The sequence below is a fragment of the Oryx dammah genome, unplaced genomic scaffold (genome assembly GCF_014754425.2).
Source record: "Oryx dammah isolate SB20612 unplaced genomic scaffold, SCBI_Odam_1.1 HiC_scaffold_1, whole genome shotgun sequence".
In the NCBI taxonomy this organism is placed as follows: domain Eukaryota; kingdom Metazoa; phylum Chordata; class Mammalia; order Artiodactyla; family Bovidae; genus Oryx; species Oryx dammah.
The window spans coordinates 73,344,520-73,369,782 of NW_024070185.1; the positions used below are offsets into that span (position 1 = coordinate 73,344,520).

The window sequence follows — 25,263 nt, forward strand, 5'->3', positions numbered from 1 at the left end:
GTGCTTAGTTGCTCAGTTGTGCCTGATTCTTTGCAATACCATGGACTGTAGCCTGCCAGGCTCCTCTGTCCATGGAGATTCTCCAGGCTAAAACACTAGAGTGTGTTGCCATGCCCTCCTCCAGGGGATCTTCCCAACTCAGGGACTGAACAGAGGTCTTCTGCATTGCATGTGGATTCTTTATCATCTGAGCCACCAGGGAAGCCCAAAACTACCATATGACCTGACAATCCCACTACTGGGCATATACCCTGAGAAAACCATAACTGAAAAAGACACCTGTACTCCAATGTTCACTGCAACACTATTTACAATAGCTAGGACATGGACGCAATCTTGATGTCCATCAACAAATGAATGGATAAAAAAGCTGTGGTACATATACACAGTAGAATATTGTTGTCAGTGGCTAAGTCATGTCCGACTCTTTGTGACCCCATGAACTGCAGAACACCAGGCTTCCCTGTCCTTTATTAGGTCCCTGAGTTTGTGCAAACTCATGCCCATTGAGTCAGTGATGTCATCCAACCATCTTATCCCCCATCATCCCCTTCTCCCCTTGCCCTCAATCTTTCCCAGCATTACAGTCTTTTCCAATTGAATGTTACTCAGCCATAAAAAGGAATGCATTTGAGTCTATGCTAATGAGGTAGGTGAAACTAGAACCTATTATACAGAATGAAGTAAGTCATAAAGAGAAAAACAAACACATTAATGCATATAACGGAAGCTAGAAAGATGATACTGATGAAACTACCTGCAGGGCAGCAGAGGAAATAGAGACATAAAGAACAGACTTATAGACATAGGGGAGATGGGGAGGAGAGCATGGGATGAGCATGGGATGAATGGAGAGAGCAGCATGGAAACCTATACACTACCATATGTAAAATAGATAGCCAGTAGGAATTTGCTGGGCTTCCCTGGTGGCTCAGATGTTAAAGCGTCTGCCTACAATGCGGGAGACCCGGGTTCGATCTCTGGGTCAGGAAGATCCCCTGGAGAAGGAAATGGTAACCCACTCCAGTATTCTTGCCTGGAGAATCCCATGGACAGAAGAACCTGGTGGGCTACAGTCCACGGGGTCGCAAAGAGTCAGACATGACTGAGCGACTTCACTTCACTTCTTCAGGAATTTGCTGTATGACTTAAGGAACTCAAACCAGGGCTCTGTGACAATCTAGAGGGGTGGCATAGGGTAGGAGGTGGGAGGGAGGTTCAAGAATTCATGTTGATGTATGGTAGAAACTGACACAATAGTGTAAAGCAATTATCCTTCAATTAGAAAGAAATAAATAAAAATAAAGACACTTTTCAAAGATATGCCCAGGAGAAGTGTCTGTTTCCAGTGCTGCTTCCTGGTATATATGTGATAGGAACAAGAGTTACTAACCTTGGGATCAACTTAAGAAATGGGAGGAAATGAACTAGCATATTTTTCAGTGTCTACCATGCACCTGACATGTCCAAGATCCCCATCTGATAAGTGCCAGAATCAGATCTCAACCCTGACTCTAGCCAATTTCAGTCTCAGTTCAGTTCAGTCGCTCAGTTGTGTCGGACTCTTTGCGACCCCATGAATCGCAGCACACCAGGCCTCCCTGTCCATTAACTCCAAACCAAATGGCCTCCCCTATCAATCATGTGCATTTTATATTCTTATCTGTACCGTGGCTTTCTGTCAAACTTCTATCTTAAATAGGAGATCAGTTAAACACACATAAGCCTATTTTTAAAATCCCTCTATATTTTATTTTAAAACAGATTCTAAAATATAAAAGAATTACAGAGAAAAACAGAATAAAAATAAAAATTTTTAAATAAAATAAAAACAGAGAGAAAAGCAAACATAAAGTATAAAAGACTTACATAAAACTTCTTTCCCAAAAAGATTTGGAATAAAGGACAAATTAAAATTTTACTGTTCAAAGACTGCCCTCTGGTGGCCAAAAATAATAAACCCTCTAAAAAAACAACTCCTCATAGAAAAGATATGGAAGACCTCAAGAACCTCAGTTCCTTTTTGGTTAGCAAAGAATGATAATCTGTAACATTATATGAGAAAACATTAACATGTTTATGTTCCACTAATTATTATCCATGTGATATACTATGCTCACAGACTGGCAGCAGGATATCTATCAGAACATTTCCAAAAACCAGATGCAGTCTCAACAGACCACACACTTGACCATTAAACCCAGCTGCAACAGCAGTTGTTTCCTCTGTTTTTCAGAGTATGACACATGGTTTCATTCCTTCATCCCAATTTTATTGGGATCCTATCAAGTTGCAGGTACACTGAATTTTATTGGGTACATAACAGAGAACTAAAGAAACAGCATCTGTTCTAGAGAACCTCATGTTCTGGTGAGAAACAAGGTCCCCACCTTGTTAGGCTGCATATCTGTGACCTACATGAGCCCCAGAGTCAGGGGTGGCTGTGAGTTAAAAACTTTCATTTTCATGGGGCACCTTTTTTCATTCATGTGAGACATACACTAATAGCTTCTCAGGTGGGGTATTCAGATAGTGGTGCCTATTAGGAGGGAACTCTCTTCAAAATCTTGGGTCTCTTCCCTTATGCCTGATAAGCTGGAGGGATCACTCTTTAGTATGTGACCTATTTCCTCCCCTTGTTCTGTCACAAATATTTTCCCCTTCATGGTTTCTTAAAAGCAAAAGTTAAGGTTTCTCCAGTCCCTAGTCACTAAGTTATCCTCTGGGTATTTGCTAACCTAGAGAAGTTGTTAACAAGAATGGAAATGCAGATAAAAAGTAGCAGATAAAAATCCAGCTGCTCTACTGACTTTTTAGGCAACTCCCAAAGCCCCTTCCTCTGCCCTGACCCTGGCCTCCTACCCCAGAATACAACCAATGAAAGAGCAGCAGAAGCGAGTGGTCTACTGAGGAGCCAGGACATGGAAGTGACTCAGGACCCTGGCAACTCTAGCCAGTGTTAAGAGTGCATCCTACAGCTTCTAGAAAAGTTTCTGCAAAAGGTCCTTGGTTAGTAACTATTCAGCTTGAATGTGATAGTTTTTCCTCCCATCAAGGCAAACAGTACAGGCCAGGGGTGGGAGCAGGGGGTTGTGTCAACTTTCAATTTGTGGCTGCCAGAAGCCCAGGACTGTGCCTCCTTTCATCTCAGATCCCAAGGTGATGGCATGTGGTGAAGGGAGCTGTGAGTATGTTGGGGTGATGTGTGCAGCCCATGTGAGTGGTAAATATATACTGTTTTGTAAACTGCTCTTTCCTGTTCCATGTAAGTCTAGTGGGGCCATCAGTCCTACAGCCCTCCACCTCTCACGCCTCAAGATGGCCCTGTTCCTCAAGATGGCCAGAGTGCGTCATCCTCCTAAGAGATACAGTGGTTAGTCCAGAGACTAGTATGTGACCTAAGAAGAGTCAGGGTCCTTTCTCTACTTTGGCAGAAATGTCAGGGAAAAGGACTGTGCTCTCTCTCTGAGGCCCGTGGCTACTTTTGTTGCCCTCTGGAGAGAGTTAACATAGGAAAGCAGAACCAAGCAATGCAAAGTTCTAATGATGTCATTTAAACCCCTAGATTCGGCTATTCCCTGTGCTCCCCACCATGGGTCCAGAATCAGCATAAAGTGATGGAGATGTATAGACTTCTTTTAAAACTTCCTTTAGGGTCAAGGCAGGGATGTAAAGAATCTCTGTGCTGTAGAAAATTCATCTGCCAATTTTGGTCTTGGAAAAAAAGGAGACCTTGGGGACACAACAACAGGAGCTAAGTAGCCAGGGCCTGAAGCAAGCTGTAAGGCCCTCACACAGCAAATGCTAAATCGCTTGTGATTATGGATGACTTTTTTTGCTTCCTGTTTTTTGTTTGTTTGTTTTCTTATTATGTACATGTCCGCTTTCAAAAACAAATGTTATTTTTAAAACCTTAAAAAAATGAAAATTAAATTAAGAAGTTGTAAGTCCCTCTTACAACTAAGAGGGACTTCAGGTATTATCCAGCCCAAGGCTCTCATTTTAAATATGAGAAACCAAACCAGAAGGGAAAAAGAAGTTACTCAAGAGAATATTCATTAAAGCCTCGCAGGTCAGATGGGGGTCATAGTTTAGTAGAGAAAACTAGGATTGATGAGTGCTAGACAATCGGAGTACCTGAGCCTTTCACACTGATATTTGTTTAATCCTCACAGTCAACCTGGGATTACACTTTCTAGCTCAGTTTCACAGATGATAAAATTCTGACCAGAGAAGTTAAATAACTACCCCAGCCATCACACAGCTAATGTGGAACAGAACTGAGCTTCCAATACAAGCCTAAATCCCTTTATTCCTATTCTACCTTTAGATAAAGAAAATAGTAGGAGGTAAGACAAGAAGCAAGTGGGATTTAGCACTGCTGCCATTCCTTATTCTTAAATGAGATGTCAGTAACTTGAGAGCATCTGGGAAAAGTCAGGAAGACTTCCAATACAGGCCAAGGTCTGGTTTAAACTGCTAAATGAGCCCTTTAAATCTCCAGGTCCCAGCAGCCTTCTAAAAAATAACAAAGTTGAAATAGATGGTCTCAAAATAAATTTGCAAAATGGAACAGGGAAAAGGAATTGAGTAGTGAGTGGCCCAGAATCCTAGAACTCCTTTGCCACTGCCTGGGGCCCAGGCTGTTTCCTTCCCTGAAGCCTGGGTGGAAAGCAGCTGCCAACAGAGGAATTAGCAGGCATTTGAGGATGTCACTGATTTGATGAATCATTTGATAATTGCTTACATAATGCTCCCTTACCAGCCCCTCTCTGAATTGAAAGCATCAGAACCCTAATCATTAGGAGACTCTAAGACCCAAAGCTCATTCCCTGGTGATAGCTTGTTTGCTTTAAAAAAAACAAATTAAGATATGACTAATAGATTACTCCATTTCATAGAGGCTAAAGGACTTTGAGAGCCCTTTCCTCAGGTTGCGACTTAAACTGATTTAAGGCCTATTCTTCACACTCATGTAAGACATTCATTCACTTGCTCAGTTTCACGTTCCAGTTCGGCTACCTACCTTCTTGTACAGCAACAGAAGAACTCATTATAAACGTGACTTCTTGACTAGTAAGGATCCATCCATATTCAATGGCTTTATTTGAACAAAATTTCTGCCTTGTCTGCCTATAATAGGATCAAGATAAAAGAGAACATTCCTAAGGGAGAAAATACTAAGATCTGGCATCACAAATGTGACTTACGTGCTCTTGGTCTATTTTTTTCATGCCAGTATGAGAAGACTCCACCCAACTGCAATGCAATGATAAATCTGGGTTAAATAGGCAAAGAAAGGTAATTTTTTTCTAGTGATATTATCAACAACAGCCCACCTAGGGGAGGGAGTGACATGGGACTTATACACCTCAATATTTTGCATCCTTTTTCTGGCCCTTACAAGTCATTATTTATATTTATTCTTCTAAAAGAGCTATTATTCAAGCTCATCAAGTAGCCTGGCTGAAAAGAGAATTTAGAGGTGGTCACCTCACTTCCAATTTTCCTTCATCATACCTCACATGTTATACTGTCTGAGACACAGTCCCTCCTTGGTTGCAGTTTACCAGATGTTCTCATCTTGATTTTAATATTGATATGCTAACATTATTGATTAGGTAGAAAATTAAACTGTATGCTTCTGCAATATCTTTATTTTTTAAAGTTCACTGGGCACTTTGTCTGAAGTTTAGTTAAATGTTCCCTTAATTCTAAGTGCACTGGCTGGGACCCCAGTAGAATCTCTGCCTTGGTTTCAACAGTACAAGCTGCTACAAGCTGTACTAGGTCTTCAGTACAGTTTGTACTGTTAACAGACTGTACATAAATACTGCCACTTCCACTGTCTTCAGATACAATCACGATGCAGCGGATCTATTTGTGCAGATGATCAGTACAGTTTCCCTTGGACATTGATTGTGGTTAAGTACATCCAGTTTTAGACAGTTTATGATGAGCCTGGCAGCCAAGGTTTGCAAACCCCTCAGACCCACTGAGAATTTCCGTTTCCCAGGACTCCTGCAGGAGCGTGGTGGCTAAACTGAGCCAGCAGCTCCTGGGCCCCATGGCCAGAGGCCCCCAGGATATGCATGTACCAAAGGGCTGAGGGAGGAGCACTGACACCCAAGGGAGTATCCCAGAAACCTCCTAGAGATGGGGTCTGGCCCCCGTCCTCCACAGCGATCCCAGATACCTTCTGAAATCACAGACACACGGTGGTGACCCTTTTCACCACCCCTAGGGAGTCTATGGAAGTGCTTCAGGAATTTTATAAACTCTATTATTTATATAAATGTGTATATATACATTATCCTGGGGAGGGCTGCCACAGTGAAAGCGCAGGGTCCTAACCACTGGACCACCAGGGAACTCCCTATCATATATATATATTTTAAAATCTCATCTATGGAAGAGCTCTGTGGAAGTCTCCAAGTAGGTATTACTGGAACAGAGAGACACAATTAGGCCAGTTCTGTCACAAATGAGCCCTGAATCTCTGAAACCTAGCCATATCCAACTTATGTGATGGGCATCTAGATGCCAAGCTCCAAGAGATGTCCCTGAACTTGTAGAGACTCTTAATGATCATCCCAAGTATGGTCTGGTCCTAGAAGGGACTATTTGCCCCTGGATATCAAAGAGACAAACTCAGAAGAGGAAAAATATAAATGCTCTGAGTCTCCAGCTAGCTACATTCATCAAGATCCCAAGCCAAGCCTCCAGGACTGACCTCTGGGCAGAAAGAGGGGAGTGAGAGCCACTGAAGAGCAGTCATCATCTCAACCTGGCCCTGGGCCAGAGAGGCTCCCTCCAACCCCTGCAGAAAGGGAGGGCTGGTCGCTACAGCCACTCTCCCTCATCTAATGCCCAGGGACTTCCCAGATCCTGAAATGATACTGACCCTGCAGAAGGAAGCAAGGCCCACAGCTGGCCCAGAAAGCCCACTGGAAAGTGCAGTTTGTGTCCTGGCAGGGCACAGCCTAATCTGGAAGCTTCAGACATGGAATATACTTTGAAGCCAAGGGCTCTTTATACTCTGGTTCTCAAACTTTATTATGAGTTTAAATGTTTGTTATGTAGTACAGATCCCTAGGCCCAGGGGACTGTGATCCAATATTAATTAAAAAAAAAAAAGAAACTAGTATTTGTGATCTCAGGAGTCCACAGAAGGTATACTCTATACCTTTACAAACAGTTTCTCTGGGCTTAAAGGCTTCAGATGTAGAGATGGGGCTAGGTCAAGAGAATCCCTTCCCCACCCCCACCACTCCCCTCAACAAAATAAAAGCAGAGGCTTCCAGTTACCTTCTCTGTGCCAGATATTATGCTGTCTTCTACAGGGATTATTTTATTTAATCCTTATTACCCTGAAGTTCAGAGAAAGTCAGTCACTTGCCTAAGATCCCTCAACTCTGAGTACCTGAGCCAGGTTTGGGACCCAGATCTGAATCCAGAGTCTGTTCTTAACCAATAAGCATTACAATGCCTAATAACCTGATGATGCTGAAGGAAAAGCTATGAAGCCACATCCCTTCCACAGCTGAGTCAGGGGAGAAGGCCATGGGCCACAAGGTAAGGAACCATCAGTGCAGGAGAGGACAACTGCACAGGCTCAAAGGTCCAGAGCTGAGCCAGACAGAAGCAACTAAGCATAAGTTCGGCTGACTAGGTAAAGCCTACACTCCTGGAGCGCAAGAGGAACAGAGGACATAGATGAAGAATGCTGGACAAACAGGGCTTCAAAGGAACTGACCGGCCTCAGAGAAATCAACAAAAGTCATGGAAAGCTTTGATCAGCACAGGCCCAAGGCCCCTGCAGGCCTATGACACCTGCTGGTTAGCACTACATTTTACTGTTCAGTTGAGGAGAAATGTAATGAATTCTGTGCACTAGAATCAAGACCAAACATGGAGCCCAGGATCTTTTATAGATACTTAGATCTTCATCCCTTAAAGGGGCATAACAATAGGTCCTACCCAAGAGTTACTCTCCGTGAGAAGATTTGGATAAAGCTACTTAGCATAATACCAGAAATAAAGAAATTGGACAAGTGTTAGTTGCTGTAATCATTAATTACAATTAATTATAATTATACTCATACTCACCAAAAAACCACTATGGCATCTTGTTTATTTGTGAAAGAAACCAAGGTCAAATGTGGTCTCCATGGATTGATGTTTTCCTCTCTTCAGAGAGACGTTATTGTTAAGAAGATTTTTTTTGGGGGGGGGGTGGTTGTTGTTGTTGTTGTTTTACAAACAAGAGCAAAAAAGTCACATCACCAAATAGATCAACAACTGATCAAAAATAATATTTTAGATTTCCCTTCACCTTTAGTTCTGATGTTAACTAACAGTCAACTTAATCTAACTGTTCTACCCAAATTTGTTCTGAGGGAAAAGTGAAACCATGAGGTTATTCAATTTTTTTCATTCAACAACTACTTTTTTGTGCATCAGAACTGACTCTGTGACTATTAGCTGAATTCCTGATAGTTTTCAATTACCTAATCAGACAACAGATCCAAGCAGGCCAACCAAGAAGACTTGACCGCTGAAATGGAACAAACATATTGCTGAGTATTTCCTTACCATCCAAGTACTCCTGACATTAGAAGAAAATTCCATCCCTGTACCTTGTCACCAGCCTGTTTGCTCAGAGTAAAGGAGAACTGATAAGACAGGCTTCCTGAGAAAAAAGCATTTGGATGATGGAAAGGAACGAATGGGGACAGAAGAAATAAAGTCTCCCGTGTGAAAGAGGGGAAGAGAGAGAATATTACGGACCAGATTATGATCAGAGAACAATCAGTGCCTGCGGGGTAAACAAGAAATCACTGTGTCTGGTCTGATAAAATGGCACCACCTATCTCTGAGGAGAGAGAATAAATGTAAACAACAGGACTTTATAAGCAGCTCTCTGCTTCCGTACCCTATGTTTGGTCAGTTTGAACAAGGCCTTGCCCCCCATTATTCAGACCTGACGTGACTCCTGGAGATGGTGGGCCAGGCCTATCCCTGCCACCCTCAGCAAAGAACACACCCATGACAGACCCAAATTCCTAATTCCTTAACTATTTCAGGTCAAGCCATATTGTAGCCACTCAGAAATACAACAAGCTTTGTAAAAAAAGAAAAAACGCATGTTTTAATTCAAGAAATGAAAGTTCACATGCAATCCAGAACAGGTGGCAGGAATTTGCTCTAAACAATCAGGTACACGTGCTGCAGAAGGTCGGGCTCCACAGAATCACTTGGACCAGTGCTTCCTGAGGTGCTCCTTCAGCTGAGGGATGGAAGGCAAGAGCTGCTGGCACTCGTGACAACGGAGGGGCAGCTTCAGGAGCTCGGGCATCCCGTCTCGGACGGTCACTCTGCCAGCCTCTTGCACCATCTCAATCACAGCTGCAAGGGAAAAATGTTCAGAGTCCAGCTACTCAGGAAAGCCAAGATACAAAAATTAAAAAAAAAAAAAAAAGGAAAACCTGATTCCAAATATGCCAACTATCCTTAAATCTAGTAAACTTGAGGTTACATTTACTGTTGGGAAAATATGCTTGGTCAGATTCTAAATCTGAGCAATGGGTTTCGTTTGATTTTTTGGCAGCACCACACAGCTTGTGAGATCTTTAGTTCCCCAACCAGGGACTGAACCCGGGCCCTCAGCAGTGAAAGCATGGAGTTCTAACCACTAGACCACCAGGGAGTTCCCTGAGCAACCTGTTTCTGAGATAATTACATTCCTTTAGGATACATTCTAAGCAATCCATGTTACTATGTCAAAGGCTTATTATCACAGGGCTTTATCACTAGTTAGCCCATGGTCATCATTAACATTCCAGCATACTTAAGTTCCACAGTATACACAATGGAAAATTCTTCCTTTCTACATATAGACAGGCTTCCCCTATTAAGTAGCCACTCTTGACAGAAGGCAGCTACCAAGCTCCTCCCAGCTGCTGGCAAAAGAAAGAAAAAACTGTATAGAGCTTTCAGATCCATAAACTCCAATAATTATCTGCACAACCTTTTAAGCCCCCCATTGAATTTTTTCTGACTCTGACATAACAGCATTCTACGTCTCCCAAGAAGGCTGCTCACAGCAAAGTGGTAATCCTACTAAAATCCAAATAATCCAGTTTCTGTTAATGGGGTTCTCTGTATAGGCCATACAAAGTTGTATGTGAGTTTTCAAAGCCAAGTTATTATTTAGGGAAACAACTGAATCAAGTGTAAGAACAGCTGAGAAATTAAAACAAATGTAAAAATTAAACAATATTGTTTACCTTGTGATTCAAGGAAGTATTCAGTATTGAAAGAATTCCAGTGTTTTTTGTTTTTAAGGCAAGGAGAATCAAAATCCTGGCTGATCACATGGAGGTGTACATGGCTAGTTGAGAGGAAACAAAGATTTACCATTAAAGCTAGCTTAATCACAATGCCAAAAAGGAAGAGTATGCAAAATACTGACAGTGTTTCCACTTAACTCCATTCATTCATCTATTCACTTAAGAATATTTACTGCTCATGAAGTACCTACTAGGGCCAAGCATTGTTCTAGCACCGGGAATTTAGCAGTGAACAAAATGGGAAAGGCCTATGTCCTTGTATACCGTAATGAAGGGAGATAAATAATTAATAAGTAAACAAATAAACAATGAAAATTCAAACTGTTACTGCAACAATGCTAAGAAAAAACAAAACAGGGAGATGGGATAGAGTGCCTAGCAAGTAGAAGCTGTCTCTTCAAGTAGCTAGGACGTTCACAGAAAACCTCTCCCAGGCAGAGATTTGAACTGAGAAAGCAAAGATCTGAAAGAGAGTTTCAGAGAGTGGAGAGACCACATGTGAAGGCCCTGGTATGAAAAAAAGCTTGGTGCAACTGAGTGGCAGAAAGAAAATAATGGCCGGAGTGGCTGGAAGCAAGGAGCAGGTGCTAGGGAGGAGCTGGATCATAACGGGTCTTACAGGTTGACAGAGGGTTTGAATTTTATTCAGATTATACTGCGGAACCACTGAAGGGTTTTAACCAGGGGAGTGCCATTATCTGGGCTTCCTAGGTGGTGCTAGTAGTAAAGAACCCGCCTGCCAATGGCAGGAGACATAAGAGATGTGGGTTCGACCCCTGGGTCAGAAAGATCCCCTGGAGGATCTTTCACTCCAGTATTCTTGCCTGGAGAATCCCACGGACAGAGGAGCCTGGTAGGCTACAGTCCATGAGGTTGCATAGAGTCGGACACAACTGAAGTGACTTGGCACACACACATATGCTATCATCTGCTTGGTACTTTAAAAGATTACTCTGGCTACTGTGTGGAAAAGGACTGTAGGAAGGGTAAGGATGGATATAGAGAGAAGTTAGGAGGCTGCCACAGCAGTCCAAACCGAAAATAATGTTTCAGACAGAAGCTATACAGGTGGAGATGACAAGAAGCAATCCAATTTTAAATATATTTTGGAACAGAACCAACAGGAACAATTAATGGATTAGATGTGGGTTTGGGGAGGTGCCACTTGCTGGGATGAAGAAGCTTAGGGAAAAACAGGTTTGAGGTAGAAAACCAACAGTTCTCTCTAGGACTTGTTAAACCAAGAAGGACGACTTTCTGTAAAGCTTTGACTCAAAATCAGTAATATTTCACATTCCCCCAATAAATCATCAAAACCAACCAGTCAGTACCTTGTGGGAATTTAAAATGGAATACAAGCAGTAACAAATAAACCTAACGTATTACAAATAAAAAGGGAACCACACTGAAGGAGGTCAAGAAGAAAATAACTAACCTAATTAAGTTTGGAAAACAGTATTTTGACTTGATTCTGTAACGATAAAAAGAACGCTATACAAATACTGTACTCTAGTGAGTAAATGTCTTTCTCATGTGAGTGTGGATAAGCAATTCTGTAACTATTTTATGTTTAAACTGGGAATGAATACATAAGTGAATTAACTGTAGCTAGTGAGAGCCAAATTTCTCACTACTGGAGAAAGAAATCACAAAAAAGGAAAGGGGAAGACAAGAATGAACCTGTGGAACAGGACTGGATCAGAAGTATCAGCATGAACTCACGTTTTTCATATACACGCACAGGTAGGTAGGTAAACAGAGAAATAAATAGAGAGGTGTATGTATCTGTGTGGGTTGGATTCATGCATCTATTTCCTAGTTCCATCTGCTGAGAGAACCTAGAAGCAAAGACGCTCTGAAACCAACCATTTCTCTCTATAGAAACCTCGTGATCTAGTCTTGGTTTATGTCATTCTCCAATAAAAGGAACTATGGCTCTTTGGAGAAGTGGTTCATTCCAGAGCTAGAACAGGAAAAATATAAGATAAGCATAGAATACCTTGTTACAAAAAGTTAAGGGGCCAGAAAAAAAGGATGTGCTCAAAAAATGTTTGGGGCATGTCAAAGTGATACAGGAACCAACCTAAAGGAATTTCCAATGATCAAGGCTGGAACAATATGAGCAAGAAACTAAACAGAGACAGATTAAATTAAAACCTATATAATAAAATAAATATCCATCAGTCCATACATGTATTGAATAAATACATAATGGGGGGAAAGGACAACTCTTCCACACAGAAAATTCTGATTAATAAATTAGAAGGAATGAGGGAAACATAAAGCTACCATGAAGTAAACACTACAATAATAACTGTTGCAGGCAAGATCCACCAGTAGATGCTAAAATCACTGGGCGAAAGTCTGAGGAGAAAAAAATTTAGTAGCATAATCTTAGAACATCTCCCCCCAAGATACTGATCAATTACAAGGGAAAAAATAGCAACTTTGAGTAGAAAAACCTGGCAGACACCACCTTAATAAAGTGATCAAGGTGAACATCAGGAGCAACAAACTGTCTCGATCGACCATGCACTCCTTGATATGATGCACTGAGAAGACACAGTATCATTTCTGGGGTATTTTGGGAAAAAAAAAAAAAAAAACCCTCAATATAATCATGAAAAAACATCAAACAAACTGTAATTGAGAGCCATTCCATAAAACAACTAGGCAGTCCTCATCAAAAGTGTCAAGGTCATGAAAACCAGAACAGAAGGAGGAATTGTCACAGATCACGGAGACTAAGGTGAGACAACAAATAAATGCAATGTGGGATCCTGGAGCAGAAAAAAATGGAAAGAATAACGGCTGAAATTTGAATAAGGTCTAGAGTTTAATCAGTGGTGATATTATGGAAGATCTTTGTTCTGCTTCATATTTTATATTTTCTAAGTTGAAAATATATTAATTTTACAATAGAAAATATTTGTTCCTTTTTCCTTCCTAGATTTAACATATTCAAACTTCTAAAGAGTGATCATAAAAGGATATGTGCCTGACAACTTACTGCTCATTTTGCTTCCCACTCACACCAGTTGCAGCTCTTGCCTTTAGCATTCTCCTTAGCACCCATTATATGAAAAAGGTGTGGACAGCACGACTGCTACGTGAAAAAGGTTCTGTGGTCAAGGGCTGTCATCATGAGGTATGCAGAACTAGGGGAATAGGATCATGTGTGACTTTCTGCCCTATAGTCGTGAATAAGGTTTTAACAATTTAAAAATATTTTCTAAATGAGATACAACATATTTCCACCCTGAGATCTAGCAATTCCACTTCTAGGTATTTACACAAGAACAAAAAAATGAAGTATATCCATGATACACACAACAACATGCATGAATCTCAGAATCTATTACACTGACCAAAAAAAGCCAGACAGGAAAAGAGTAGACATTGTGTGATTTCATTTATACGACATTCTGGAATAGACAAAACTAATCTGTGCCGAAAAAACGAGAACAGCACTTGGAGGTTAAGGGGAGGATTAAAGGAAAAGGAGCACAAAAGAACTTCCTGGGAGATGACTGAAAAGTTCTGTGTTCTTTATCTTGATCACAGTCATAGTTACATGGCATATACATTTGTCAAGACTGATTAAACTACAGATCTTACTGTGCATTTTATTGGATGTAAACTATGCCTCAATTTAAAACAAAGAGTATGGATGGGGAAAAAACGTAGCACAAAAATTTCATGTGTTAAAGTGGCCAGTAACCTAAGTCACAATTATCCACCTAATAAAATGTAAAGAATGTTGGGTGGTTAAATAAAACAAAAGAAATTGACACGTTACAGTACAGATGAACCTTGATGACACTATCCTAAGTGAAACAAGCCAGCCACGAAACAACAGATACTATATAATTCCATTTACATGAGGTACCTGAAGTGAAAGTGAAGGGTAGTCAAGTTCATGAAAACAGAAAGTAGGATGGTGGTTGCCAGGGACTGGGGGAAAGGGATCTGAGGGTTAGATGAGGAAGATGAAAAAAAGTTCTAGAAATAGGTGGTGGTGATGGTTGCGCAACAATGTGAATTTACTTAATGCAACTGAACTGTTAAAATAGTAAATTTTATATTATGTATATTTTACACACACACCCCAGAAAAACACCCCAAAATAAAAAATCAGAAATTCCATTTGTCCTCTTATCTTGTTGCTTAACTCAAAAGAATTGGAGATCTGCCTTGCTTGCATTCTTTGAAAAGTATCAATCATTCTTTTCTGAATCCTTCCAGCTATGAGCCAAAGGATAACAGTCTCTATACTTTTTTCCTCATTTTATCTTAAATCTGAGATCTAAGCTGTCATGAAAGAAGTCAGTGATGCTTGTCTCCTTCAAAGCAATGGTCCCTAATCATTTAGAGGTTATTGATACTTCTTTTTTTTTTTTTTTTTGATACTTCTGAAGAATCTGATAAAAGTCACTTTATTACCATCAGGTGACAGTTCTTCACTGAAGGTAATAAAGCTGCTTCATCTGGTTTGTAAGTTAGGCTCTCAGAGTTTACATTTGAGAAGAACAAAGAACTGTATGTTATCAAATTATAAGCAGAAGTAGGAACTCCAGGCTTGCAAGCAAGTCAGGCAAAAGCATTCAAGTTTCAGTCCACCTGCCTTGGAAACACCCCACCCAATCCCCTGAACTTCGGGGTGACCAGCACACTCAGCACACCCAGGCTGAATTCATCTGCCCGCTGAGATGGAACCAGAACACACCAGCACTCCCCACAAGGTTTACCTCATGCTGGGAATGGCATGGTAGCCCAATCGGAAGCGGAGTTTGCTGGACCCAGCGAAGTCAGCAATCACTTTTTCCCCAACAGCGTGCATGTGTCTGAGGAGCTCCAGATGTTCTCTGGTCACAGCCTTCAGACTGGAAATGGAGGCCCAAGGTAAGACCAGCCAGTGGAAACGAGCCTTGGGGTATTTATCCTTTATCACCACCACCTGCTCATCTTTGTAAACCTAGCAGAGGGGCACAAGAGAAGGAAACAGACGTCAATTGTACATCTTGTGTGTGCCAGTATGGTCAGGTTCACTAACGTACTTAATTCCTGCCACGATCCTGTGAAGAGGGTCTTAGGATCCCAATGTCGACAGATGAGAGCACAAAGACTCAGATAAGCTGTGTCATGTGCCAGGTCACATAGTCACCAAGTGGGAAGTCTGAAGTCTAGAATGCCAACACAGACCTAGCTGACTGCTGTCTGTGTTTTCAGCTACCACAGCACACAGAGCACAGAAGAGAGGCATGCTGCCAAACAGCTGCTGAGGGGCTGATGCAAAGCCCCCAGGTCTGAATCCAAATGCACTCTTCTTCACTGCAGCCCAGCAGACCACACGACTCACGCACGTGTTCCAAGAAGCCCTAGCAGATCTTGCCCCCTGTCATCCCAGGATGTAATTTAAGAACTCAGACCCCTCCCAGGATGATGGCTATTAATCCCAGGGCAGCCATAACTACAGTCACCACACAGTAACTGACACTTTGTCGAAAGGGACCACACTAAGTTTAACACAACATCCCATAATAGTGCCCAGAAATTTAGGAGGAACAATGCAGAGAAGATACTCATTTGAAAAACTTAGCTTTCTCTCTAAAGAATTCCAGTTGTAACTTACTGACAATGAGAAAAGCCACTTGATCTCACAAAATAGCCTAATAAAACAAATCTCATTCAGAAGGACTGATCTCCTTTGATTTCATTTGTAGCTATGACCTCTGTGGAGTGATCATGTACAATGTGAAAAGTATTTTGATGCCAAAATTTTATTCTGACCTGCATTTTGGGGTCCTCCATAGAAATCTTCAAGCCTTGACTCCAGTGGCCCAAGGATTCCTAAAACAAACAAAAAAAGACAATGTAAACTGCAAACAAGATGGTTAAATTTGGCATTAGTTAACACTGGATGTCAGCAAAGTCCAGCCAAACTTGGAAATAAGGTCAGTCTTTAAGAATTAAATTAATCTCTTTACTTCAGTCTTTTCCTTTATAAACCACAAGCTATTCCCATTCTCTTCCCATATTCAGAGCTGCATGTCTAGACAGAAGCTGGACACACCAGAGTGAACTGCATCTTCTTTCCCCTCTCCCACTTCATCTACAGCCTAAGTTTCCACTTTGACATCAGGATGTGAATCATGGGATCTATGAACAGTGTTGCAATGTTAACCTTGTATAGAGAGACAGATGACTGACCTATTTTAGTAGCTCAATGTGAAGCACACTGCCATTATCACCCTACCTTCAAGTGGCTTACCTCAGGAATTCAAGAGAAAAGTACACAAAGGGATATTCATCCCAGTGACTGGTGACATAAACAAGTGACTCTCTCATCATAATAATCCTTCACGCGTGTCTGGGCTTGACTGCGTACAAAACAATTAAGCAACATTACATTTTATGTACTCTCCATGCCACCTATCCAGCCCTCTTCCCTCACCTTTTTGGCGGATGCATCTTTCTCCTTCTTTGGAGGCACAGAGCGCTGGCGAGGGTTGCTCCCAGGTTCCAGTCCTATGCTGGGCTCAGCTTCCGGGGAAGCACCCCTTTCTGTAGGATCGCTATTGCCTGACCTCTTTCTCTTCCTGTGTGTCTCCAGGCCAGGACTCTTTGCCTCTTCCTCAAACTCTATAATATACGGATAAAGTTCATTCACCAGGTAGAGGACCTGGCCAGGCTGCAGCTTCACCTCCTGGTCCTTCCCAATTATGACTGAGTCAATGCTGGTGGGATTGACCCCTACCTATGGAATAATCAGAAAATAATTATAATAGCAGTAACATCATTAGTAATATAGCTACTCCTATGTTCACCACTTGCTACATGCTCAGTACTATGCTTAATATTCACTTCTGTTATTCTGTCACTTCCACAAGTGACCAAGGAGCCTTTACTGGCTGGCACAGACACTCTAAAGTCAACAGAGTAAGACAATCATCAAGTAGAACATGGAAATCCAAGATACAAATAGACATACCTGCTTTACCTTGACATATCCTTTGTTACACTCTGCTTTCAACTGTACTGAAAGAGATTGAAAAAAGGTAAACCCAAATGCCATGAAGAACCAGAAACTTGCTCCTATTATCCCTACAAGACAATGAAGCCTCCCTCTAGGAAGCAATATGACAAGGGTTTCCTCAAAGACCCATAAGCAAAATCATTCATTTTTCAGGGGACTAGGGCTCCAGGTCCTTCCATACAGTACCCAACAGTGTACATGCTCCCTCAAGCACTGCTAGTATCTCTATAAGGCAGAGTCACTGAATCCTCACAAGTCTCCCTAATTCAGAGCCCTTGACCCACTCAGGGTAATAGGCTCTGAAATCAGGGAATGGAACCCAATTTCCTCACAAGCTCTTATAGCTCAGGATCAAATCAGACTTCTCCTATTACATGACACGATCAGAAACCTTCAACCGAGAAAGAGGTAAACGATACATTCCTGGGAAACTGAAGTTCAGCTGGCCTTGGGTAGGAGGAGTGCAGAGACTATTCTAGAAAGAGGACTGCTGGGACAGAACAGTCTGAGCATGTGTGGGAAGAAGTAACACCAAACATTTAGGTTCAGATACATGAACAAAAAAATTCTGGCAAGAGACAGGGAGCAAAGGAGAGACATCCTAGCTTCTCTCCAGGGAGGACAGGCAGCGGATGGGCTGACATACACACCCCTACAGCTGCTGTTGTGACAAGGGGGACAGAGAGCAAGAAGCGGTATCTTTTGCCCATTTATATTAACATGTGGGGAAAACTAGAATCACTGCTGCAAGCTCCAAGTCTCAAGAATCCCTGCCATGGGGAACACACTGCAGGGGGAGACCTGGTAGCAGTGAGCACATCTGGAGTTTACAGGTTAAAAAAATAAAATGAGGCACACGGTAAAGATTCTTCCTAAGGACTTTCATTAAATTCCAGAAAAGACATTCCAAGAGCCAGGTGCCATCATCTTTTAAAGATAGCTCCCTCTGTGTATGGCAAAGTGTAAAGAATGAAACCATCACTTCTCAGACATGGTTTCAACCTGGAAATCCCAGAATTCAGCTGTCTCCCTGCCCAACGAGGAACGTCCCTGGGCAAAGCGGAGCAAGGACTCAGTTCCACCACCCCATAGTACAGGATGGAACCTGCCTGCTCCGAACACTGAATATGAACCCATTTTCAGAGGATGGAATCAGGAGTGCACAGAGCCCTGTCATCAGCCAAAAGAGCTCAGTTGCTGAGTTTTGATTTGGCACAGAAAAGGTTTTCATCAGTAGCATTCAGGAAAAGTGCACCTTTGATTATCACTATCTGAAGGAACCAAACACGGTAATCTCCACAATCCTGTGACCAATTACCTTGCTGTCGAGAACACTTCTTGTCAGCGATCTTGGTCTCTGGGCTGCGCCCAACCATGACTGTTTCCAAATGTGGAAGTTTGATTCGCTGGTGCCGATTGTCCTGTCTCACCAACCAGCACACCCGCATCATTATTCTGAGTGACAAAACACAAGAGAAGCCCTGGAAAAACTAGTACATGTCCTCCAGGGCCACACCCCAGCACCGCCACATATGCCATTTACCAGCTGCTCATTCTCGAGGCAAGTGGCTTCACCTCCCTAGTCTGAATTTCCTCACCTATAAAATGTGATAATAACAGGACTCATGAAGGTGTCGTGAGTATTTAAGAAGATAAAGTGGGTAAAATATTTACCTCTGTGCCTGAATCATGTTATGCAATCAAATATTTGTTATCTGTGCCTGAATCATGTTATGCAATCAAATATTTGTTATGTTTATCGATATACTCTACATGCTGGACATTAAGCTACCTGCTGAGGATTAAAGAATGATGAAACACTGTCCCTATCCTTCAGGGGCCTAGAGTACAACGGGGCAGACTCATATACCAATTATTACAACATAATGCAATGCCTACTATAAGGGAGTAGCCATATGGCCTTAGCCCTTGGAAAGGAATGACTGACTCCTGTAGGGAGTATCAAAAAAAGGCTTCATGAGGAAGGTATATTTACACTTGGTTTTAAAGGACAAGAAGTTTGCCTGACAGAGAACTGAGGACATAAGAACAGAGGATGTTCTCTCCACAGGCATCAAGGTTTCTAGTCCTTAACTGTCATAACATACGGATGTTGGAACAATACATTGTACTGACATCTGCCAGAATATTGTCATAATAAATATACAAACCTATTTCTAAAGTGTGATTATAGCACCTTTATTCAATACACAACTTGCACTGACACTACTATAGGTGCTGATACTTTTGTAAAAGAACATTCATGGTCACACAGAGTTATCAGCAGAAGAGAAAGAGAAGAAATCTGGGAGAGGGAAGAGGCCTGAACAAGAGGATGACGAGGAAAAAGCCAGGAAAAACTGTGAAGGTGACTTACTCCTGACTGCACTTGGGGAATAACAAGGGAGACACCAACCAAGATGTTTAATTTGGAAATACTCATTAACCAAAATGAGGAATACACAGAAGACATAATTTGGGGATAAAAGATAAGTGAAGAAAGGATGATTTCAGATTGAAACACAATTAGATTAAGTTGTCTGTGGAAGGTGCTAGAGTCACGCTGGGATATACAGTATAAAGCTCAAAGAGGGGACAGGACTGGGGGGATAACTTTTTTTTGAGACGATCAAGTGTTTTATTTGGAGTCAGGAATTGCAATTCGGGAGACATAGTTTCAAGTAAACCTGAAAGTGTTTCAAGGAAGAGAAAGAATGAGAGGCTTATAAAAGCAAAGGTTGTTAAAGCTGTAATTATGACCAGCTCTGACACAGAAAGGAAATATTTGCCTTTAATTGAATGTATATATTTGCAAGACATCAATATGTCACAGAATTTAGGGTGAAAGAAGAGGATAAGATCACCCAGGGAGGCAGAGCATGGAACTGAGAGGGACAGGACTATATCTTTGGAACGCTTCCCTCAGTTCCAGATGCTTACCAATGCTCAAGCCTCTAATGTCCTCTATCTGAGAAATGCCTCTTGCAGGCAAGGCAGCACTTAATCAGCCCCTCTGCACAAGCTTTGTATCCAAAGGGAAGGGAAAAGAAACCATATTTTTAAACATTGGAGTTTCATTACCATTTACAAAGATAGGATAATGCGAGTCAGAGTGAGCAAATGAGTGCTGAGGACCTGCAGTCACAGAAACTGGATCAGTCAGGGAAGGCTTCGGAAACTGTGCAGTTGAGGTCAAGAGCCAAGGGGACCGACAAGGAAGAAAAGGAGTGGGAGTGGACATTCTATTTCAAAAAGCACAAGTGACAGTACAGATTTCAATAGTGACAAGCCACGGGTGAGGGGTGAGCAGCAGACCTTAGTTGGCTGACCCAGAGGAACTGCCCCAGAGAATCACCAAAAAAAGGCAAAGGTGTTGAAAGAACAGTAACTAGGCCATGAGATTCAACAATCCATAGAAGACCACCACCAGGGTCTGAGTTGCACAGCAAGATGAAATGACGCTGTGTGTAGGCAGCCTGGAGTGGAAAAATCTAGAGTCAGCAATCATCAGGAGGCTGTTAATATAATGTGGGCCAGTGTTAGGTCTAAGAGGCAGCTCCTCTGTGAAGAAGCTGATGCACGAGCATGAAGAGTCAGCTGTAAATCTAAAATCCTTCACCCAGAGCATCAAGTGATGATGATGCTACAGGCAAACCGCACTTTTAAATGCTATGTGCTCAGAGGGATCTCTGTTTGCACTTGATGGAAACTGAAGAATGAACAATGAAGCATGTTTTCATTAAGCATTGGGAAATAAGTCATGTGGTGACTGACGACTCACAGGAATAATAAAAGGAGCCTGGAGAGAGAATACCTGAAGAGCAAGGACAGGAGGGAATCCAATAGGCAGCTGAGAGCACAGCTGACTTTTGCAGGATAAGAGGAACTCCTCCTTCTGCCCTACACACACACACTCAGGTGCTTCAGTCTCCCTAAAGTTCTGACGTTATAATGCTCCCACTTACTACTCCTTGAGAGGCTGAAGCAGTGACGACACAATGCTTATATAACTAACCTTAAGCAGTATCTTGGTCCATTTCAGCCTACAGTTCCAACTTCTAGGAACGAAGTATTTTAGAATATGGGGAGCACAGAAAGATGGCTGTTCCTGAACTGTCAATATAACCCATCCAGTAAAACCCCATAAACTGCCAGCTCTATGACAGCAAAAGCCTCACTGTACTGTATGATGCAGGTATAATACATCATACCTGCCTTCGAGATGCTCAGAGTCTTGTGGAGGACAGAGATTCAAAAACAAATGCAACAAATCTGAAAAGTATTATGACTGGTCCATGCAAAGGGTCAGAGAAGGCAATGGCAACCGACTCCAGTACTCTTGCCTGGAAAATCCCATGGACGGAGGAGCCTGGTAGGCTGCAGTCCATGGGGTCGCTAAGAGTTGGAGATGACTGAGCGTCTTCACTTTCCCTTTTCACTTTCCTGCATTGGAGAAGGAAATGGCAACCCACTCCAGTGTTCTTGCCTGGAGAATCCCAGGGATGGGGGAGCCTGGTGGGCTGCCATCTATGGGGTCGCACAGAGTCAGACATGACTGAAGCAACTTAGCAGCAGCAGCAGCATGCAAAAGGTGTTGTGGGAGCACAAAGCTGGAATACCCAACCTAGCCTTGGAGAAAGGTGTCAAGGAAGGTTTCCTATAAGAGATGGGCCTAAAATGAGACTTATATATGAGCTGGTTAGTTAGGTGAAAGTGGGCAGCCTAATTAGCTGAGGAGCAGGAAGTGGAGGAAGGAATCAAAGAGAAGATTCCAGTCAAAAGGAACAGAACAGTGCACACGCATGAAGAAGCAAGCAGTTCAGGGTTGCTGCAACCTAAAGTATGAGGTCAATACGAGGCTGGAGATGCAGGCAGGTCCAGATGAAGCAGAGCCCTGGGTGATGGGCTGAGAAGCTCAAACTTTAGAAGCTCTAATGGATTTTGCAATTTAGTAAACAATAAATATTTGCTTAATGAAAGAAAAGATAGGGTGAATGAAAGGACAGATCTTTAAATATTATTAAGCAGGACTTTGACTCAGATCTGTTTTCAAGGATCATTTGAGGGAGGATGGTAGGTAGTGTAAAGAATAGTTATGCAGGGAATTGATCTAGAGGCAGGGAAACCAGTTAGAAGGCCATCATATTTCAGGTGAAAGAAGGTTCAATGTAAAACATTAATACAGACAAAAAAAGAACACAGATTTAAGAAATACTTAGAGGGTAAAATCAATAAGACAGTGATGGATGTGCTAAGAGTAAGTACAGAGAAGACAATATTTGAACAGTCTGTGAGACTAGCAAGCAGAGGTATCCAGCAGGGTAGCCAGAGGTGAGAATGAAACTCAGCAGAGGTCTAAGCTGACACTTTAATTTGGGAGCATACAGGAAGGAGTTAAAGCCATGCTAGTTGATGTGCTCATTCAAGCAGTGTGTACAGCATAAAAAGAACAGTGGGCCAAAGTCACAAGCCTTGGAAACACCCAACATTTTAGACAAGGAGGAAAGACTATCCACAGGAGAAATTACTGGTGAGGGAAGCACTCGGGGGAAAAAAAGCTAAAATGTAAGCTTTTCAAGGGAAGGAGGCACTTTGACGTGTTCATCTGTATATCACAATAAATGTCTGTTGAATAAATCAGCTTAGTGTACTGTCTTGAAAAGCAAAGGAGTAAACAGTATCACCACGTTTGCAGCAAAAAGGATCCAGTAATGATCGAAAGTGTTAAAAGCTCAGTCATGTCCGACTCTTTGTGACCCTATTGTGACCCACCAGCCTCCTCTGTCCATGGAATTCTCCAAGCAAGAATACTGAAATGGGTTGCCATTCCCTTCTCCAGGGGATCTTCCCAACCCAGTGATCGAACCCTGGTCTCCTGCACTGCAGGCAGATTCTTTAGCGTCTGAGCCACTAGGGAAGCATAATGATTAAAGAATGTATATTTGGTTTGATAATAAGTCACTAGTTACTACTGTATAAAATTTTAGTGGAATAATAGATCTGAAAGCTAGACCGCAGAAAGGAATGAAAGGTGAGGAATTGGATATAGAATTTAGATTAAAAAGTCTGGATAAGGAGAAGAGAGTTACTGTATGCGAGCTAAAGAAAGATGGATCACCAAGAACTTTTTCTTTCTGGCTTGGGGGATAACGAGCAGGGATCTGAGTAACCTGACCTTGTTTATACATGACTGGGACATAGACAAATGAAAGCCAGGTTTCATAGGTGAAAATATAAAAGAAAGGTCAGAAGCAAAGGTAAAGAAATTTGTTTTGATCAAGAGACAGCTCATCCTCTGATATTTAAGGAAAGGTATAGATAGGTGGTATCAACCTTGATGAGTGTATGAAGAGAAAGCAAAGGTAGAAATTTGAGGGAAAGCACATCGGATGAACTCAATTTTCTCCCTAAAATAGCAGATAACAACAGAGTAAGGTGTCCGGGCAGTTGAGAATCAGCTGAAGACAATCAATATAAATTAGTGGACAACATCCAGACCGCTGAAATCCAACTGCTCACGTTCAAATCTTCCCTCCACCACTACTCACTGCATAATTTGAGGCCAGTTATTTAAGCTAAGACTTCATTTCTTCAGCTGGAAAACGATATTAATTATGGCTCTACACCACACTCTTGTCACAAGGGCTAAATTAAGATGTAAAAAGTGCAGCATCTGGCAAAAAACCAGCATTCAACACCATTACCACTCTCGTTAATAGTGAAGAATAGGCGCTATAAGGAAATGTTAAAAGATCCGACAACACCGCTTGCAACGAAGGTGACAGGGCACAAATGTTCTGTCTCCCTGAAGAGAGTAGTCCTGTCCTCAGTGTTCTAATGGCTCCCGATATATATCAAATTCTCAAAAGGCTCCAAACCTGGACCACATTAATTCCACATGGAAATTATAGCCTTGATTTGTTGAACCGCTATCACTGGTGTTCATGAGAAAAGGCTTGATTCTTCTGGTCTTCCTACAAGGCCAGCTGTGGATGCTGTGAAGGGCCCTCAAATTCCTCTCAAGGAGCGTTTCTGGAGAAAACAAAGTCCCTCCTGACAGGCTGCGAAGCCTCCTTGGGTCAGACAGTGCCCACTCTCTAATATTCCTTCTGCTTGTGCTCTGACTAAGCTAGGTTCAGGTGTCAGGCGCATAGGTGAACCAAAGCGAAGTGCAGTGGAGACCAACAGGAGCGCCGCCAGCCGCTAAACACGGCAGGAGGGAAATGGGCAGCCCTGGGCCTTAGAGCCCGAGGATGGAGCAACGCCTGCTTGCCTGCCGGGAAAGAGCCGTGAGAGCGTTATTCAGGGAACATTACTCTGGGGTAGCGGCGGACTCGAAGCCCACACTCACGGCTCTCAACACGGCAGGCAGACGAGGTAGGCAGGCAGACGAGGTAGGCCGACAACCGCCTTACCTCGAGACGGCTGAGGCCGACAAGCTCACGTTACTCCTCCACTTCCGGCGCTGAGGGATGACGTTGCAAGACAAACTGGAGCGCAACCTGTGACGTTTCCAGTGCCTGTCGGAAGACCGACTGAGGATCTCGCCAGATGTCCGGATAGGGAAGTGCCCGCCCCATTTGGTTCCGAACTGGCCAACAGTCCAAGTTTGGTTCCTGGCAGTTAACCAAAAAACGACGAGTTCTCTCCGTTCCCCTCTATCCGAGAGCCGCTCCCCAGTCACCACCTCTTAATCTCTGAATTGGGAGATCCTCTCGGTGGCCGCTTCTAGGCAGCCATGCAGCATCTTGATTTTCCCTTCATAAGGAAAAGCTCACTACTTTTAAAGCCACCGTTTCCGCTGTAGACAGTACCTGCTTGTGGCACTGTTTTCCCGCACGCTTTCGAAGCTACAATCGGCTTTCTCTTTTTCTG

General features: G+C 42.4%; 1 protein-coding gene across 3 annotated transcripts; it reads right to left on the reverse strand.

Moving 5' to 3' along the window:
* Positions 1-9,124: 9,124 nt before the first annotated feature.
* Positions 9,125-24,907, reverse strand: LOC120866131 (aprataxin). Of its 3 annotated transcripts, none has more exons than XM_040243675.1 (8): positions 24,267-24,841; positions 18,707-18,843; positions 17,344-17,390; positions 16,807-17,109; positions 16,143-16,202; positions 15,101-15,327; positions 10,290-10,393; positions 9,125-9,408 (listed from the first exon to the last, which is right to left on the reverse strand). In XM_040243675.1, the coding sequence occupies exons 1-8, from the start codon at positions 24,332-24,334 to the stop codon at positions 9,254-9,256; spliced, it is 1,101 nt and encodes a 366-aa protein (XP_040099609.1). In that variant the 5' UTR covers positions 24,335-24,841; the 3' UTR covers positions 9,125-9,253. The 3 variants fall into 3 exon arrangements, with proteins under 3 accessions (XP_040099609.1, XP_040099618.1, XP_040099624.1); XM_040243690.1 differs by having other exon boundaries at positions 9,131-9,408; positions 24,804-24,907; XM_040243684.1 differs by lacking the exon at positions 10,290-10,393 and having other exon boundaries at positions 24,267-24,849.
* Positions 24,908-25,263: the final 356 nt, after the last annotated feature.

Bases quoted from the DNA above. Each gene is read 5' to 3' on its own strand.
- LOC120866131 (XM_040243675.1), bottom strand. From the start codon at position 24,334: ATGAACACCAGTGATAGCGGTTCAACAAATCAAGGCTATAATTTCCAT. The intron at 15,328-16,142 runs GTCAGAATAAAA...CCCCTCTGCTAG, and splicing joins TGGAGGACCCCAAAATGCAG to GTTTACAAAGATGAGCAGGT. The intron at 9,409-10,289 runs GTAAACAATATT...TTTCCCTTGCAG, and splicing joins ATACTTCCTTGAATCACAAG to CTGTGATTGAGATGGTGCAA.